The sequence below is a fragment of the Narcine bancroftii genome, chromosome 6 (assembly GCF_036971445.1).
Source record: "Narcine bancroftii isolate sNarBan1 chromosome 6, sNarBan1.hap1, whole genome shotgun sequence".
Taxonomy (NCBI): Eukaryota; Metazoa; Chordata; class Chondrichthyes; order Torpediniformes; family Narcinidae; genus Narcine; species Narcine bancroftii.
This window is the reverse complement of record NC_091474.1, coordinates 47,788,847-47,803,465: the sequence shown is the minus strand read 5'-3', so window position 1 is coordinate 47,803,465 and position 14,619 is coordinate 47,788,847. Positions and strand designations below refer to the sequence as shown.

General features: G+C 46.3%; 1 protein-coding gene across 2 annotated transcripts in view; it reads left to right on the top strand.

The window, feature by feature from the left end:
• The window catches only part of ift22 (intraflagellar transport 22 homolog (Chlamydomonas)), a 44,838-nt gene extending 32,340 nt beyond the window's left edge, over positions 1 to 12,498 (top strand). For both annotated transcript variants that reach the window (XM_069884917.1, XM_069884918.1), the window contains one exon: positions 11,885 to 12,498. In XM_069884917.1, coding sequence (XP_069741018.1) covers positions 11,885 to 12,033 — 149 coding nt within the window. In that variant the 3' untranslated portion in view covers positions 12,034 to 12,498. The remainder of the gene's footprint in view (positions 1 to 11,884) is intronic.
• The last annotated feature ends 2,121 nt before the right edge of the window (positions 12,499 to 14,619 follow it).

The following is a 14,619-nucleotide window of genomic DNA, read 5'->3' as shown; positions in this document are numbered from 1 at the left end:
GGGCCTGAGCTAATTGGGCGTAGTTCAGGGCAGGGGGAAAAATTGTGGATGGTCAGTCTGGAGAGCATGTCGGCAACAACATTGTCCTTACTCGCCCGGTGTCGGAGGTGAACTCCAAGATATAGGGAAAGGTGCCATTGCTGACATGCTGACCAGGGATTGTGTGGCGGCGCACATCTCTGTGAGTGAACTGGCCCCGTTTCTACCGCCATGCTGGCGGGGAAGCTGCAGAAGACGGCGCTGTCAGGGCTTAGTCTCTGCCTCATGGCTTAAGCCACTGTTCCCGCCCCAGGCCACGTGATGACGTCACTGCTGAGTGGGGCAGAACTCCCGTTGGCCTTAAAGAGGCACATGCTTTAGCCATGGCAAGGGCCTGAGCAAGTGGTTTGTGGTCTGTGAAAGCGGATAATGGTCTACCCTCCAGGAAGAAGCCTGATAGCGAGGTACAAGGCCAGGAGTTCTCGGTCGAATGCGCTGTACTTCCAGCTTGGGTGGTCAGAAGTGCTGGCTGAAGAATGCCAGGGGAGTGCCGCTACCCGTCGACCTCTTGCTCGAGGATGCCTCAGATGGCCGTGGCGGATGCGTCCACGGAGAGTGCAGTAAAGGTGGCGCTTGTGATAGCGGCCTTGATCTGGGCAAAGGCTGTCTCGGCCTCTTTCGACCACTCGAGTGTCTTGTTTAGAGGCAATCAGGGCAAACAGTGGATGCATTAAACATAACATAACATAACATAACAATTACAGCACGGAAACAGGCCATTAGGCCCTTCTAGTCCGCACCGAACCAAACACCCCTTTCTAGTCCCACCTCCCTGCACAATGCCCATAACCCTCCATCTTCTTCTCATCCATATACCTGTCCAACCTTTTCTTAAATAATACAATTGACTCCGCCGCCACTATTTCTCCCGGAAGATCATTCCACACGGCTACCACTCTCTGAGTAAAGAAGTTCCCCCTCATGTTACCTCTAAACCTCTGCCCCTTAATTCTTAACTCATGTCCTCTTGTTTTAATCTTTCCTCCTCTTAACAGAAATAGTCTATCCACATCCACTCTGTCTATCCCTTTCATAATCTTAAATACTTCTATCAAATCCCCTCTCAACCTTCTACGCTCCAAAGAATAAAGACCTAATCTGTCCAATCTCTCCCTATACTCTAGATGCTGAAACCCAGGTAACATTCTGGTAAACCTTCTCTGCACTCTCTCCACTCTGTTTATATCCTTCCTATAATTAGGCGACCAGAACTGCACACAGAACTCCAAATTAGGCCGCACCAACGTCTTATACAATCTCAACATCACCTCCCAACTCCTATATTCCATGCAATGATTGATAAAGGCCAACATACTAAAAGCCTTCTTCACCACCCTATTCACGTGAGTTTCTACCTTCAGGGAACGATGTACCGTTACTCCTAAATCTTTCTGCTCTTCTGTATTCCTCAATGCTCTCCCATTTACCACGTATGTCCTATTCTGATTCTTCTTACCAAAATGAAGCACCTCACACTTATCAGCATTAAATTCCATCTGCCATTTTTCAGCCCACTTTTCTAAGCAGCCCAAATCCCTCTGCAATCCTTGAAAACCTTCTTCATTATCCACTATTCCACCTATCTTAGTATCGTCTGCATATTTACTAATCCAATTCACCACCCCATCATCTAGATCATTAATGTATATAACGAACAACAATGGGCCCAATACAGATCCTTGAGGCACACCACTGGTCACCGGCCTCCAACCTGACAGACAATTATCCACTACCACTCTCTGGCCTCTCCCTTTCAGCCAATGTTCAATCCATTTGACTATCTTAAAATTTATACCTAAAGACTGCACCTTCCTAACTAACCTTCCATGTGGTACCTTATCGAAGGCCTTACTGAAGTCCATATAGACAACATCCACTGCGCTACCCTCATCCACATTCCTAGTCACCTCTTCAAAAAATTCAATCAGATTGGTCAAACATGACCTTCCTCCCACAAATCCATGTTGAGTGCTCCTGATCAGACCCTGTCTATCCAGATGTTTATAAGTACTATCTCTAAGAATTTTCTCCATTAATTTACCTACCACAGACGTCAAACTTACAGGCCGATAGTTGCCAGGCTTCCTCCTTGAACCCTTTTTAAATAACGGAACCACATGCGCAATGCACCAATCCTCCGGCACTATCCCCATATCTAATGACATTTGGAAAATTACCGCCAGAGCCTCTGCTATTTCCTCCTTCACTTCTCTCAATGTCTTGGGGAAGATCCCGTCTGGTCCCGGAGACTTATCCACCTTTATATTCTTCAAAAGCCTTAAAACTACACCTTTTGTAATCTCTATATTCCCCATATTTACCCAATTTGCTTTTTTTATCTCACATCTCCCAATATCCTTCTCCTTAGTGAATACCGAAGAAAAGAAACTGTTCAATATCTCCCCCATTTCTCTAGGCGCCACACACAGTTTTCCGCTCTGATTTTCTAAGGGACCAATTTTGTCTCTAGCTTTCCTCTTACCATTAACATATTTGTAGAACTCTTTTGGATTAGTTTTCACCCTGCTTGCCATAGTTTTCTCGTACCTTCTTTTAGCTTTCCTAATTCCTTTCTTAAGATTCCTCTTACATTCAATGTACCTTTCAAACATCTCCTTAACTCCATGCTTCTTATATCTAATGTACGCCTCCCTTTTTCTTCGAACCAAGTTTCCAATATTCCTTGAAAACCACGGCTCTCTCAAACCTTTTGCCCCTCCTTTTAACCTAACAGGAACATAAAGCTTTTGCACTCTCAAAATCTGATCTTTAAAAGACTTCCATCTCTCTACTACATCCTGCCCATAAAACAAATTGTCCCAATGCACACCCTGCAAGTCCTTTCGCATCTCCTCAAATCTAGCTTTTCCCCAATCAAAAACCTCAATCCTTGGCCCTGATTTCTCTCTTTCCATAATGACATTGAAGCTGATGGCATTATGATCACTGGACCCGAAGTGCTCGCCAACACTAACCTCCGTCACTTGACCCATCCCATTTGCCAACAGTAGATCTAACACTGCTCCTTCTCTGGTCGGCACCTCTACATATTGTTGTAAAAAACTATCTTGCACACATTTCACAAACTCTAACCTATCCAGTCTTTTCACAGAATGTGTTTCCCAATCTATATGTGGAAAATTAAAATCTCCCATAATTACAACCCTGTGCTTATCACAAATATCTACTATCTCCCTACAGATTTGCTCCTCTAGGTCTCGGTTCCCTCCGGGTGGTCTATAATACACCCCTACAAGTGTAACCTCTCCTTTCCTACTCCTCAGTTCCACCCAAATAGCCTCCGTGGATGTGCCCTCTAATATATCCTTCCTAGGCACCGCTGTAATATTTTCCCTGACAAGCAATGCAACCCCACCTCCTCTTGCCCCTCCGACTCTATCACACCTAAAACAACGAAACCCAGGGATATTCAGTTGCCAATCACATCCCTCCTGCAACCATGTCTCACTAATCGCTACCACATCATACTTCCAAGTATCAATCCACACCTTCAGCTCATCCACCTTTTTTACAATACTCCTGGCATTAAAATATATGAATTTCAGAGATTTCCCAATTTTTAATCCCTGTTTTCCCTCATCTTTAATAACAACATTATTTACTTTTCCTGCCAATTGCCCTTCATCTTCTTCCAGAGCATTTCCCTTCTCTATCACCTGCCCATCCATATTCAAATACTTACTACAAACTTTCTTTGTTTGCATTCTAACCTTCTCCTTACTGCTCTGTACTATTTTGTTCCCTCCCCCCAACCATTCTAGTTTAAAGGATCCTGAGTAGCCCTAGCAAATACCTCTGCCAGGATTCTGGTCCCCCTGGGATTTAAGTGCAACCCGTCCTTACTGTACAGGTCACATCTCCCCCCAAAATGGTCCCAGTTATCCAGAAACTTAAAACCCTGCCCCTTACTCCACCCCTTCAGCCACGTGTTAATCCTCCACCTCATTCTATTTCTATTCACACTGTCACGTGGCACAGGGAGTAATCCAGAGATTACCCCCTTTGCGGCCCTTCTTTTTAACTCCCTACCTAACTGCCTGTACTCACTTTTTAGGACCTCTTCTCTAATTCTCCCTATGTCATTGGTACCTACATGTACCACAACCTCTGGCTCCTGTCCCTCCCACTTTAGGATATCCGGGACACGAGCAGCAACATCCCGGACCCTGGCACCAGGGAGGCAAACCACCATCCGGTTCTCCTTGCTGTGTCCGCAGAATCCCCTATCCGTCCTCTTAACTATGGAGTCTCCTACCACAATTGCCCTCCTCTTCCTTTCCCTCCCTTTCTGAGCTACAGGGGCCGACCTCGTGCCGGAGGCACAGCCACTGTCACTCCCCCCAACCTTGATGTCGCCCTCAACAGTGCTCAAAGAGGCGTACTTATTGCTGAGGGTTACATTCACAGGGCTCGTCTCTGGCACCTTACGTTCTTTTGTCCCTCTCCTAACAGTTACCCACCTTTCATCCTCCCGTGGCCCTGGCGTGACCACCTGGCTGTAACTCCTGTCTATGAGTACCTCTGTTTCCCTAACTAGCCTGAGGTCATCGAGCTGCAGCTCTAGTTCCCTAACACGGTCCCTGACAATCTGCAGCTCGACACACCTAGTGCAGATATGGACATCCGGGAGTCTGGAAGACTCCAGGACCTCCCACATCCGGCACTCCCGACAACACACAGCCTTAACACTCATCCCTTACCCCAATGAAGTAGTAATAAAGACTATCTTAGCTTTCTCTCCGCCTGCTTTCGCCGAAGCCTGATGAGCCAAAGCCAGGAAGTCCCACTCCTTCACTGGGCCACTCACTCGCTGGGCCGCTTGCTGTCCCTCTTATTTATTGGCCTTTTACCAATTAACCCCTACACACTCTCCTGTACGCTCGCTCGACCAATGGCCACCTCCGACGCCGACTCCTCCCCGCAGACCCTGGTAAGAGACTTTTAAAAAAAGTTTTCTTACCTGCCCCGGACTCTTTACTTTTCTGTCCTTCTCCTCTCTCCTCTCCTCTCCTCTCCTCTTACTGCTAGGCTCTGTCCCCAGTAAGAGTCTTTAAAAAGACCTTACCTTCCCGTCACACTCTCCTGTACGCTCGCTCGACCAATGGCCGCCTCTGACGCCGACTCCTCCCCGCAGACCCTGGTAAGAGACTTTTAAAAAAGTTTTCTTACCTGCCCCAGACTCTTCTTTTCTGTCCTTCTCCTCTCTCCTCTCCTCTCCTCTCCTCTCCCTACATGCAGCCCCCGGGATGAAACAGTGGTGGAAGTTGGCCATTCCGGTGAACTCTTGCAGGCCCTTGCGGGTGTCCGGTGTGGGGAACTGCTGTATGGCCCTGATTTTGTCCTGCGACGGTGCTGCCCCATCCACGGTGATGGTATGGCCCAAAAATTGTAGCGACTTTTTGGCCACGTTGATGGTGAGGCCAAATTCCACAAAGCGGGCGAAGAGTGTGCAGAGGTGGGTCTTGTGCTCATAGTGATCTCGACTGGCAATGAGGATGTTATCGAGATAGATGAACACAAAGTTCAAGTCTCTGCTCACAGCGTCCATCAGCCGCCGGAAGGTTTGGGCTGCATTTTTCAGGCCAAATGGCATCCTAAGGAATTCAAACAGGCCAAATGGGGTGATGATGGCGGTCTTGCCAATATCATCAGGTTTTTCGGGGATCTGATGGTAGCCCCTCACTAAGTCGACCTTGGAGAACACCTTGGCGCCTTGCAAGTTGGCCGTGAAGTCTTGGATGTGGGGGATGGTGTAGCGATCGGGCATAGTCGCATCGTTGAGCCAGCAGTAGTCCCCGCACGGGTGCCAACCCCCAGATGTCTTGGGGACCATGTGCACGGGAGATGCCCGGGGCAGTCCGACCTGCGGACGATGCTGAACTCTTGGAGGCAGGAGAACTCCTCTTTCGCCAACTGCAGCTTCTTGGGTAGCAGTCGTCTGGCCTTGGCGTGGAGCGGAGGGCCCTATGTGCCGGATGCCGTGTTGCGGCATGGAGGCGGTGAACTGTGGCCGTGAGATGGCGGGGAACTCGTCAAGGATATGGGAGTACTCGTCCTTGGGTGTGCAGATGTTTGCTATCCCTGACCTGTGCGCGTTGGATGGCTCAATTTGGAGGGTCTGGAAGGTGCGGGCATGCACGAGCCACTTGCCCTTCAAGTCGACCAGCAGGCTGTGCGCCCGAAGGAAGTCGGCCCCTAACAATGCAGTTCTCACGGTGGCCAGTTGGAACTTCCAACAGTATTTGTCCTGCCCGAGGTGTACTTGAACAGTCCGTGTGCCAAAGGTCTTGATATCAGTGCAGGGTCGGGCCTCGTGCGGGTCTCAAGGGCGGTCGGGGGCAGCACGCTCAACTCTGCCCCGGTGTCCACCAGGAAATGCCAACCGTTGGTTTTGACTACCACGTGAAGAAGGTTGTTCATATGGCCAGCCGTCGCAGCCATCAGCGGTGGCTGGCCCGGTCGTTTCCCTGCTACGAGCAGGGTTGGCGGCATTTGCGAGCTAGTGCTCCCCAGCATTGGTGATAGAAACACCAGGTCAACTGGTGCTCCTCGATCTTCACTCTGGGGCAGGCTGTGGTCGGCTGGGTGAAGGACAGGTGACCTGGTTCATGGTAGCTTTGCTCTCCCTCTTCATCTGCCACAACATGTCGGCGCAGGCTGCAACCTAAGTCCTCGTCCGCTAGCAGGAGCTGGATGTCTTCTGGCATTTGTTTGAGGAAGGTTTGGTCAAATATCAGACAGGGCTTGAGACCTTCTGCCAGTACGAGCATCTCATCCATCAATGCAGACGGGGCTCTGTCCCCCATGCCATTGAGGTGCATCAGCCTGGCCGCGCGCTGCCAACGGGAGAGCCTGAAGGTGCTGAGGAGAGTTTTGAAGGTGATGTACTTGCCCTCCTCAGGGGGCATCATGGATCAGGTCGTCCACTCTGGCTTCTGTCTCTTCATCGATGACATTCACCACGTGGTAGAACATGGTGGAGTCCAAGGTGATCTGCCGGAGTCGAAACTGAGCATCTGCTTGCCTGAACCACATGCGGGGCAGGTGGGTCCAGAAGGAAGGGAGCTGACACTCACCATGTGGTAGAACATGGTGGAGTCTGAGGTGATCTTCCGAGTCGAAACTGAGCCTCCGCCTGCCTGACCCACGTGCGGGGCAAGTGGGTCCAGAAGGGAGGGAGCTTCACTGAAACAGTACTGATTGCCAAAGAGTCCATGATTGGAGTCCACATATCGTCTGGACTCATCAAGGTCACCAATGTAGTGGCTGCTACATACAGAAAACACCACTAGGCTCGGTAGGGTTTCCAGTATAACTGTTTATTTGAATTTTGCGCGCGCCCCTTTAAAGCCAACGGGAGTTCCGCTCCGTGCAGCAGTGACGTCATCACGTGGCCCAGGGCGCGAGCAGTGGCCTAAGCCATGAGGCAGTGAGTAAGCCCTGACGGGGCCATTTCTGAAGCTGCCCCACAAAAGCAGCGGTACAAACAGGGCCGGTTTGCTCACAGAGATGTGTGCCGCCACAATATGATGGTGGTGAGAACAAGGGGAATCTTGTCTTTGTTGCATCTTAGGATAGAGGGGACTAGAGAAGATGTGCAGGAACTAGAGGAGAAGCGGTTAAGGCTGAGTTGATAACAGTAGAGGGGGAAGTCATATTGTTTGAAGAAGGAGGACATTTGGGATGTTCTGGAATGGAAGGCCTCACCCTGGGAGGCAGAGAAATTGAGAGAGAGGAATAGAATTTACAGGGTGTGAAGAGGTTTCGTCGATAACTGGGAGTTGATTGGTTGGAGATAGATCTAACAAGGAGAGAGTGTTGCCAGCAATAGACCAAGTGAATTTGAGGTCGGGGTGAAAGTTAGCAGTAAAGTGGATAAAGTGACAAGCTCAGCATGGTTGAAGAAGGCAACACCAATGTAGTCCTCATTGTAGCAGAGGAAGTGTTCGGAGCCTTGCCTGTACAGAATTGTAGTATGGATTGGCCATGAAGCCAAAACAAAAAGGTGGGCATAGCTGGGACCCAAATGGGTACCTATTGCCACCCTTTTGATTCGGAGAATGTGGATGAATCAAAGGAGAAGTTATTGAGGGTGAGAATAGGTTCAGCCAGCCAGAGGAGGATAGTGGGGGAGGGGGTCAGTTTTAAAATTTTAACAAAATTTTAATTAAAAAACTTTTTTTAGAATACAGCACAGTAACAGGCCATTTCGGACCATGAGTCCGTGCTGCCTAATTTACACCCCCAGTGCATTCAAACGGAGGGAAGAAACCAGAGTCCCTGGGGAAATCCCACATAGACGTGGGGAGAACGTACAAACTCCTTACAGACAATGCGGGATTTGAACCCCAATCCCAATCACTGGCACTGAAAAGCATTGCGCTAATTGCTACACCAACTGTGTCACCCTGTTGTTGAGAAAGAAATGTAGGAGGAATGGCATTCAGGTGTATAGAGATTGGCAGTCCATGGTGAAAATGAGGCAGTCAAGTCCAGGGAATTAGGAGTTGTTGAAGTGATGGACTTGTTTAAATTTTGCCTTTGACGAATTAGTTGTAGCCAATAAAGGGAAGGGGAGCTTTAGTGGTGGAGGGCCTATCATGGATGGAGTGAGGAAGGGACTAGGCCAGAGGGCATAAAATGGAATCAAGGTAAGATGGTACCAGTTCACTGGAGCAGGAGTATATAGAAACAATAGGTCTCCTGGGACAATTGGGTTTGTGGATCTCGGGTAGAATGTAGAACCAGGCTGTGCAGGGGTTGTGAAACAATGAGGCTGTGGGAGGGAGACAACTGGAAGTGATGAGGTCAAAAATGATGGCTTAATGTTTTTCGGTGAGATCCTGTTCAAGGCGTAAATTGGAGGAGGTGTCTGAGAGGTGCCATTTAGCCTCGGCAAGATAGAAGTCAGTGCAACAGACTACAACACCGCCCTTGTCTGCAGGTTTGATGGTGAGGTTGGGATTGGTGTGAAGAAAGTGGAAGGCAGAGTGTTCTGAGAGGGTGAGATTGGAATAAGAGAGGGAGGTGGTGAATTCGAGATGGTTGATGTCTCAGCAATTGATGAAAATATAAAGATCCTGAGCAGGTAAAAGACCAGAACAAGGTGTCCAAGAGCAGGAAGAAAGCTTAATGCGGGGAAGGGGTCTTCAAGATGGAGGTGGGGAGGCAGCGTGTGGAGAATCCTAGGGGAAGCCAGCACTGAGATAGACAGAAGAGGAGTTTGGAATTGTAGCATCTGTGGAACTCGTTGAGGTGTGGGCGAATTGGGATGAAGGTGAGGCCTCTACTGAGGACAGAGCTTTGTGTCTCAGAGGGGAAGACCAGAGGGATAATAAAGACTGTGGCAGGGGTTAGAGAGGGGTCAGTGAGGTGGAGGGTGTCGGGGAGAAGGCTGGGAGGATCAGAGGGGAGAGGTGGAAGGTTGGGGAGGTCAGAGAGGAGATGGTGAGTTGGGGAGTCAGAGGGAGGAGTGGAGGGTTTGGGAATCAGAGGCGGGAGGTGGACTGAGGGGGGTCAGAGGGTAGTTAGGGGTGAGATGAGAGAGTCAACAGGCTGGGGTAAGGGTAAAGGGGTAACATTGGGACCTTAAGGCTAACCACAATCCCTGATTGCCAATATGGCCAAGATCCATAGCCTGATTAATGAGGATCAGTTTGACTGTGACTGGTCATAGCCCTTAAACTGGCATTTGACCAGATCACAATTGATGCATCAGGCCCCAATATGTGTGACAGCTCTATTCCTCAAACTTGCCTATTTTTCAGTGTGATCATTTTGTATTTGAGTAAGTAATGGCTATGAGATATGTTTTTCCTCCTCGTTAATCAGGAATAGTTGAATATAATCATAAAACCATAAGGCTGAAGACAGTCATTTTCAGAGATCTTTTGTTTCAACCTGGTGGACTAGCATGTTCCTCTCTGTGAGGAACAACTCTGAGCTGCATTGAGCAGTCTATATTTTATCTCTCCGGGTGTGCTGCAGCATACATTTTGGTTGCATCTACCATTGGTCCAATCATGATCATGGCCCTGCATTCTGTAGGTGGACAATTATTTCAACTTTGCTTGTGATAAGAGGCTGTGGGAATGAAGAACCCTGGGATTGTGGCTCTGAATGGCTTTCCATCCGTGCTGAACATTGGCATGTGTACGTTTATGGCAGTCTGCAAATCTGGACCACTCAGAATGTCTCATTAACTGCAAGTGCACTCGTTCCATCAACGTGCTTCTGCTGGTGAACACAGGATGCTGTCATCACCACTGCTGCCTGCTCAGAGAGACTGCCAAATCGTGGAATTATCATGCTCCTTGGGCAAGGACCAGAGTCATCTGACCTCCTGAAGTCCCAGCCAATAAACTAATGGGACGTTGAGTGCCAGTCATTGCAAGACCAGCCAGAAAGTTGTGTGATGTAATCTTATAATAGGAAAAACTTGTTCTTAATACAAATGCAAATCTTCATTGCTTGAAGCTTGTATATGGTGCAGCCCTGTGGCTTCATCTGAGATAGAACTGTTTAGATGCCTGCTGAGATGAGGTTATTGGTCAAAGTTGTGGGTTTTGGAGCCTATGAGCTCCATGCCATTGATGTCACTTGATGTGTCTATCAGAACAAGAGGAGCATCCAGATTGGCGAAGTGTGATAGGGCGGGGGCAGGCTGTGTCGTGTCTTTGATCAGAATTTTCTTCCATGTCCTTCTCACCATCAGCCTTCTCATCTACCCCCTGTTCCACCCCCCGCCCAGAGTTCCACACTAGCAGTGAGCTATTGTGGTATGTCAGAACATTTGATACTGTTCATAAATTTAGAGCCCATGAGCCCACAATGCCCAAATACACCCGATTTAACCTCCTAATCTCAGACATCCTTGGGACGTGGGAGGAATCCAGGGCACCCAGAGGAAACCCACAAGGTCATGGGGAGAACATAGAAGCAGATTTGAACCCTAGTTGCTAGTACTGTAATCAAAAGGGTGGCAATAGGTACCCATTTGGGTCCCAGCTATACTTGTGCTCACCGCTACTCTAACCATGCGGTTGTCATATGGTTCACATTGGCATTCTTGTGGTAAGACCCTGGGTGCATATGTTTACATGGTTATCTTTTAGTGTCGATGGCCATACTTTCCATGCATGGAGATCACCACCAAGACAACCAACCAAGTTGCTCACGACTAAGCTGTACTCCAATCTTTGGACTCCACTCCCTTTACAGCCAAGTGTAGAGGACCTGGAGTGTCTGTCATTGCATCACATGCTCTTTGCTGCTCCAAAAGTATCCCTTGTGTCTTGCCTTCAAAATGTGGCATGCAGCTGACCAGAGGTTGAACAGCTAAGCCCTCTGTTGTTCTCCATCTTCTTCTGTCTCTGCCATCTACTGCTGTTTAAGAGCCACATTTTTACCGGACTGTCCAGAAAATAAGGGGATTCATCTACAATGAATTTCATTGAATAAATTGAAATCACTTGTGAGAATCTATCCCCAGATGGTGACAAAGCTGATCCTGTCTGTCTTAAATTTCACATATTGAAGAATTAGAATGACAAAGCCACATTTTTTTTATATAGACTGAAAGGTTAAGATACAATGGTTTACAGATTTATGGATAGGTAAGGGATGGACCAAATGCCATCAATTGGGACAAGCCCAGAATGGCAACTTAGTCAGCAAGAACAAGTTGGGCTGAAGGGCCCATTTCATGCTGTTTGACTTGATGGTCAGGGAAGTGCCGAGATGATTGGGTCTTGATGAATGTATCACTGACTTGTAATGGGAATTTGGTTTCTGCTCATAACAAGTTTTGCCTTTTCTCCATTAGCTCACCATCTAAACAAGCTGAATTTAATCCATTCAAACCTAGAAGAGGACCCAGAAGAAGTTCGTGCAGCTTTCCGTCAGTATCTGGGAACAATTGTCAGCTCTTTGTCTGAAAGCAGAGACAAAGAAGAGATGTCAATCATCACTTGAGAAAACCGCTGAGGGATTTCCAATGATTCTGAATGGGATAGTTTCAATTCAAATCCAAGCTTTATGGGCATATTTCCAGCTCTGTTCCCCTTCATTAGCTCACACAGGGGAATTAGCAGAATCATCTGCAGCCCATTCTCTTTTGCCTGCAGCTGTCTGAATGGCCAAGAAAAGTGATTCCAAACACTTGCATACTTTCCATGATGGGTAGGCAATAAATTGGACATGCAAGGAATACATTTTATACCTATTCTGAATTTCAAAGCCCAAGATGCAAAGTATGGAGATCCTGAACAGATTCAGATTGAAGCCTTTTCCAGCAGGTGTGGTTTAGTGCAGATTCCAACATCTGCAGTCTCTCATGTATTCAGATTGAATGTGATTGTCCAAACTGCTGGATGATTGAAGTGAAATGTAGTGTTGATGACAGAATAAATGATCCGTACCCTCTTCCAACTGTTTAAACTGTCTGTCTTATCTTTGAATTTGCATGTTTCTTTGAAGATTTATTTTAACTGACAATAGCCAGGTAATAGCCTACTAAACCAAACATAAAATACAACTCCAATTATCCGAAATCAGATTCTCCAAAAATCCTCATTTATCTTTCGGATAAGTGAGGATATCCAAAACAAATCAGAAAATACTCATTTATCTGAAATTTTTTAGGAGCCGAACTGACCTCACAGGTTGAAAAAAAATTCACTCGAAATTAGAATGATGCTTGTCCTCTTTCGGGTAACTCCCTCCCTTTCTCTATCTTTTTTTTTTACCTTTCCCTATTGACTTTTCTTTCAAACTCTCCCTCTCAAAACCCATCAGAAGAATCACTTGTCCCAGCGTCAAGAAGTGTGGTCTCCTAAAGTGAATGGACAGGACATAGATAAAAAATTTTTCAAGAATATATGGAAGTATTAAAAGAATGGCTGATACAAGAATTTAGTGAAATAAAAAGAAAAATGAAAAGTACAGAAGAAAAAGTGAGTAGAATAGAGCTGGTCATAACAGAAATAGGGAAAAGATTAGACAAGGTGGAAGAACAAGAAATAGCCGTAGAAATGGAAATGAACGACTTAAAAAGAAAATTGGAAGAAACTGATTTAAAAAGTTAAAGAAACACAGGAGTTGTTAGCTCAGAAGATGGATATAATGGAAAACTATAATAGGAGAAACAATACAAAGATAGTGGCCCTTAAGGAAGATGAAGAAGGCAAAGATATGAAAGAATTTATAAAAGAATGGATCCGCAAGGTCCTGGGAATGCCAGAAATGCAGGAAGGGATGGAAATAGAAAGGGCACACAGAACATTAGCCCCGAAACCACAGCCACAACAAAAACCAAGAATCATTCCTGAGATATACAACAATAGAAAATATATTGGAGAAGGCAATGAAAAAAATGAAAGACCAAAAACCACTGGAATACAAAGGTCAAAAAAATTTTTTATACCCAGACACAAGTTTTGAGCTCCTGAAGAAGAGGAAGGAGTTTAATGCAGCAAAATCGATCCTATGGAAGAAAGGCTATAAATTTATGTTAAAATATCCAGCGGTGCTTAAAACAGTTATCCCAGGGCAGCAAAACAGACTGTTCTCGGATCCAGAGAAAGCACGAGAATTTGCAGAATCCCTGCAAGACAGAAAGAGATGAAGAGATTTAACAAGAACAAAGAATGACGACAAACTTCATATAATGAAGGTAAATAATGTATAAGTAAGAACTAAGGAGGGGAAGAAAGGAAGGAAGGGGGAATAAAGAGGGTGAGCTTTGTTATATGTGAAGATAAAAGTCTTTTCTGGAGGGGGTTGGGTGGGAGAGAATAACAGTCACTGGGAAATCAGTTGACGCTTGTGAGCGGGTTCACAATCCAAATGGAGAGGGGAGTTGTGGTTGCCCGGCAAGGGTCAAGGGGCAGCTCAAAGAGGGGGGGGGGACAATTGGGGTAAAGGGAATAAGATGTGGGAATAGTGGAAATATTTTATGTTTTAGAAGTGTTGTCTTACAGTGTGTTCAAAAAAAGAAAACAGAAATGGATATGGGGGAAAGGTGGTGATGAGGAAACGGAAAGGAAAGGTAAACAAAGTATGAAATGGCCATGTTGAACTATATATATATTAACGGAATACATAACCAAATCAAAAGGAAGAGGCTGTTAAATTTACTGAAGAAAGAAAAAATTGAAATAGCATTCGTGCAAGAAACACATCTAACTGAAGTGGAACACAAGAAATTAAGGAGAGACTGGGTGGGGCACAATGGCAGCATCATATAATTCAAAAGCCAGATGAGTAGCTTATTAATCAATAAAAATGTACCAATCAAAATAGAGGAGGAAATAATAGATCCAGCAGGGCGGTATGTAATGATAAAGAGTCAGATATATTCAGAATTTTGGAATTTGCTCAATGTATATGCACCTAATGAAGAGGATCAAAAATTTATGCAGGATATCTTTTTGAAGATTGCAGATACACAGGGGAATATACTGATAGGAGGGGACTTTAACCTTAATTTGGACTCAAAGATAGATAAAACTGGAAAAAAGACTAGCAGAAAGAACAACGTAACCAAATTTATGACTAAAT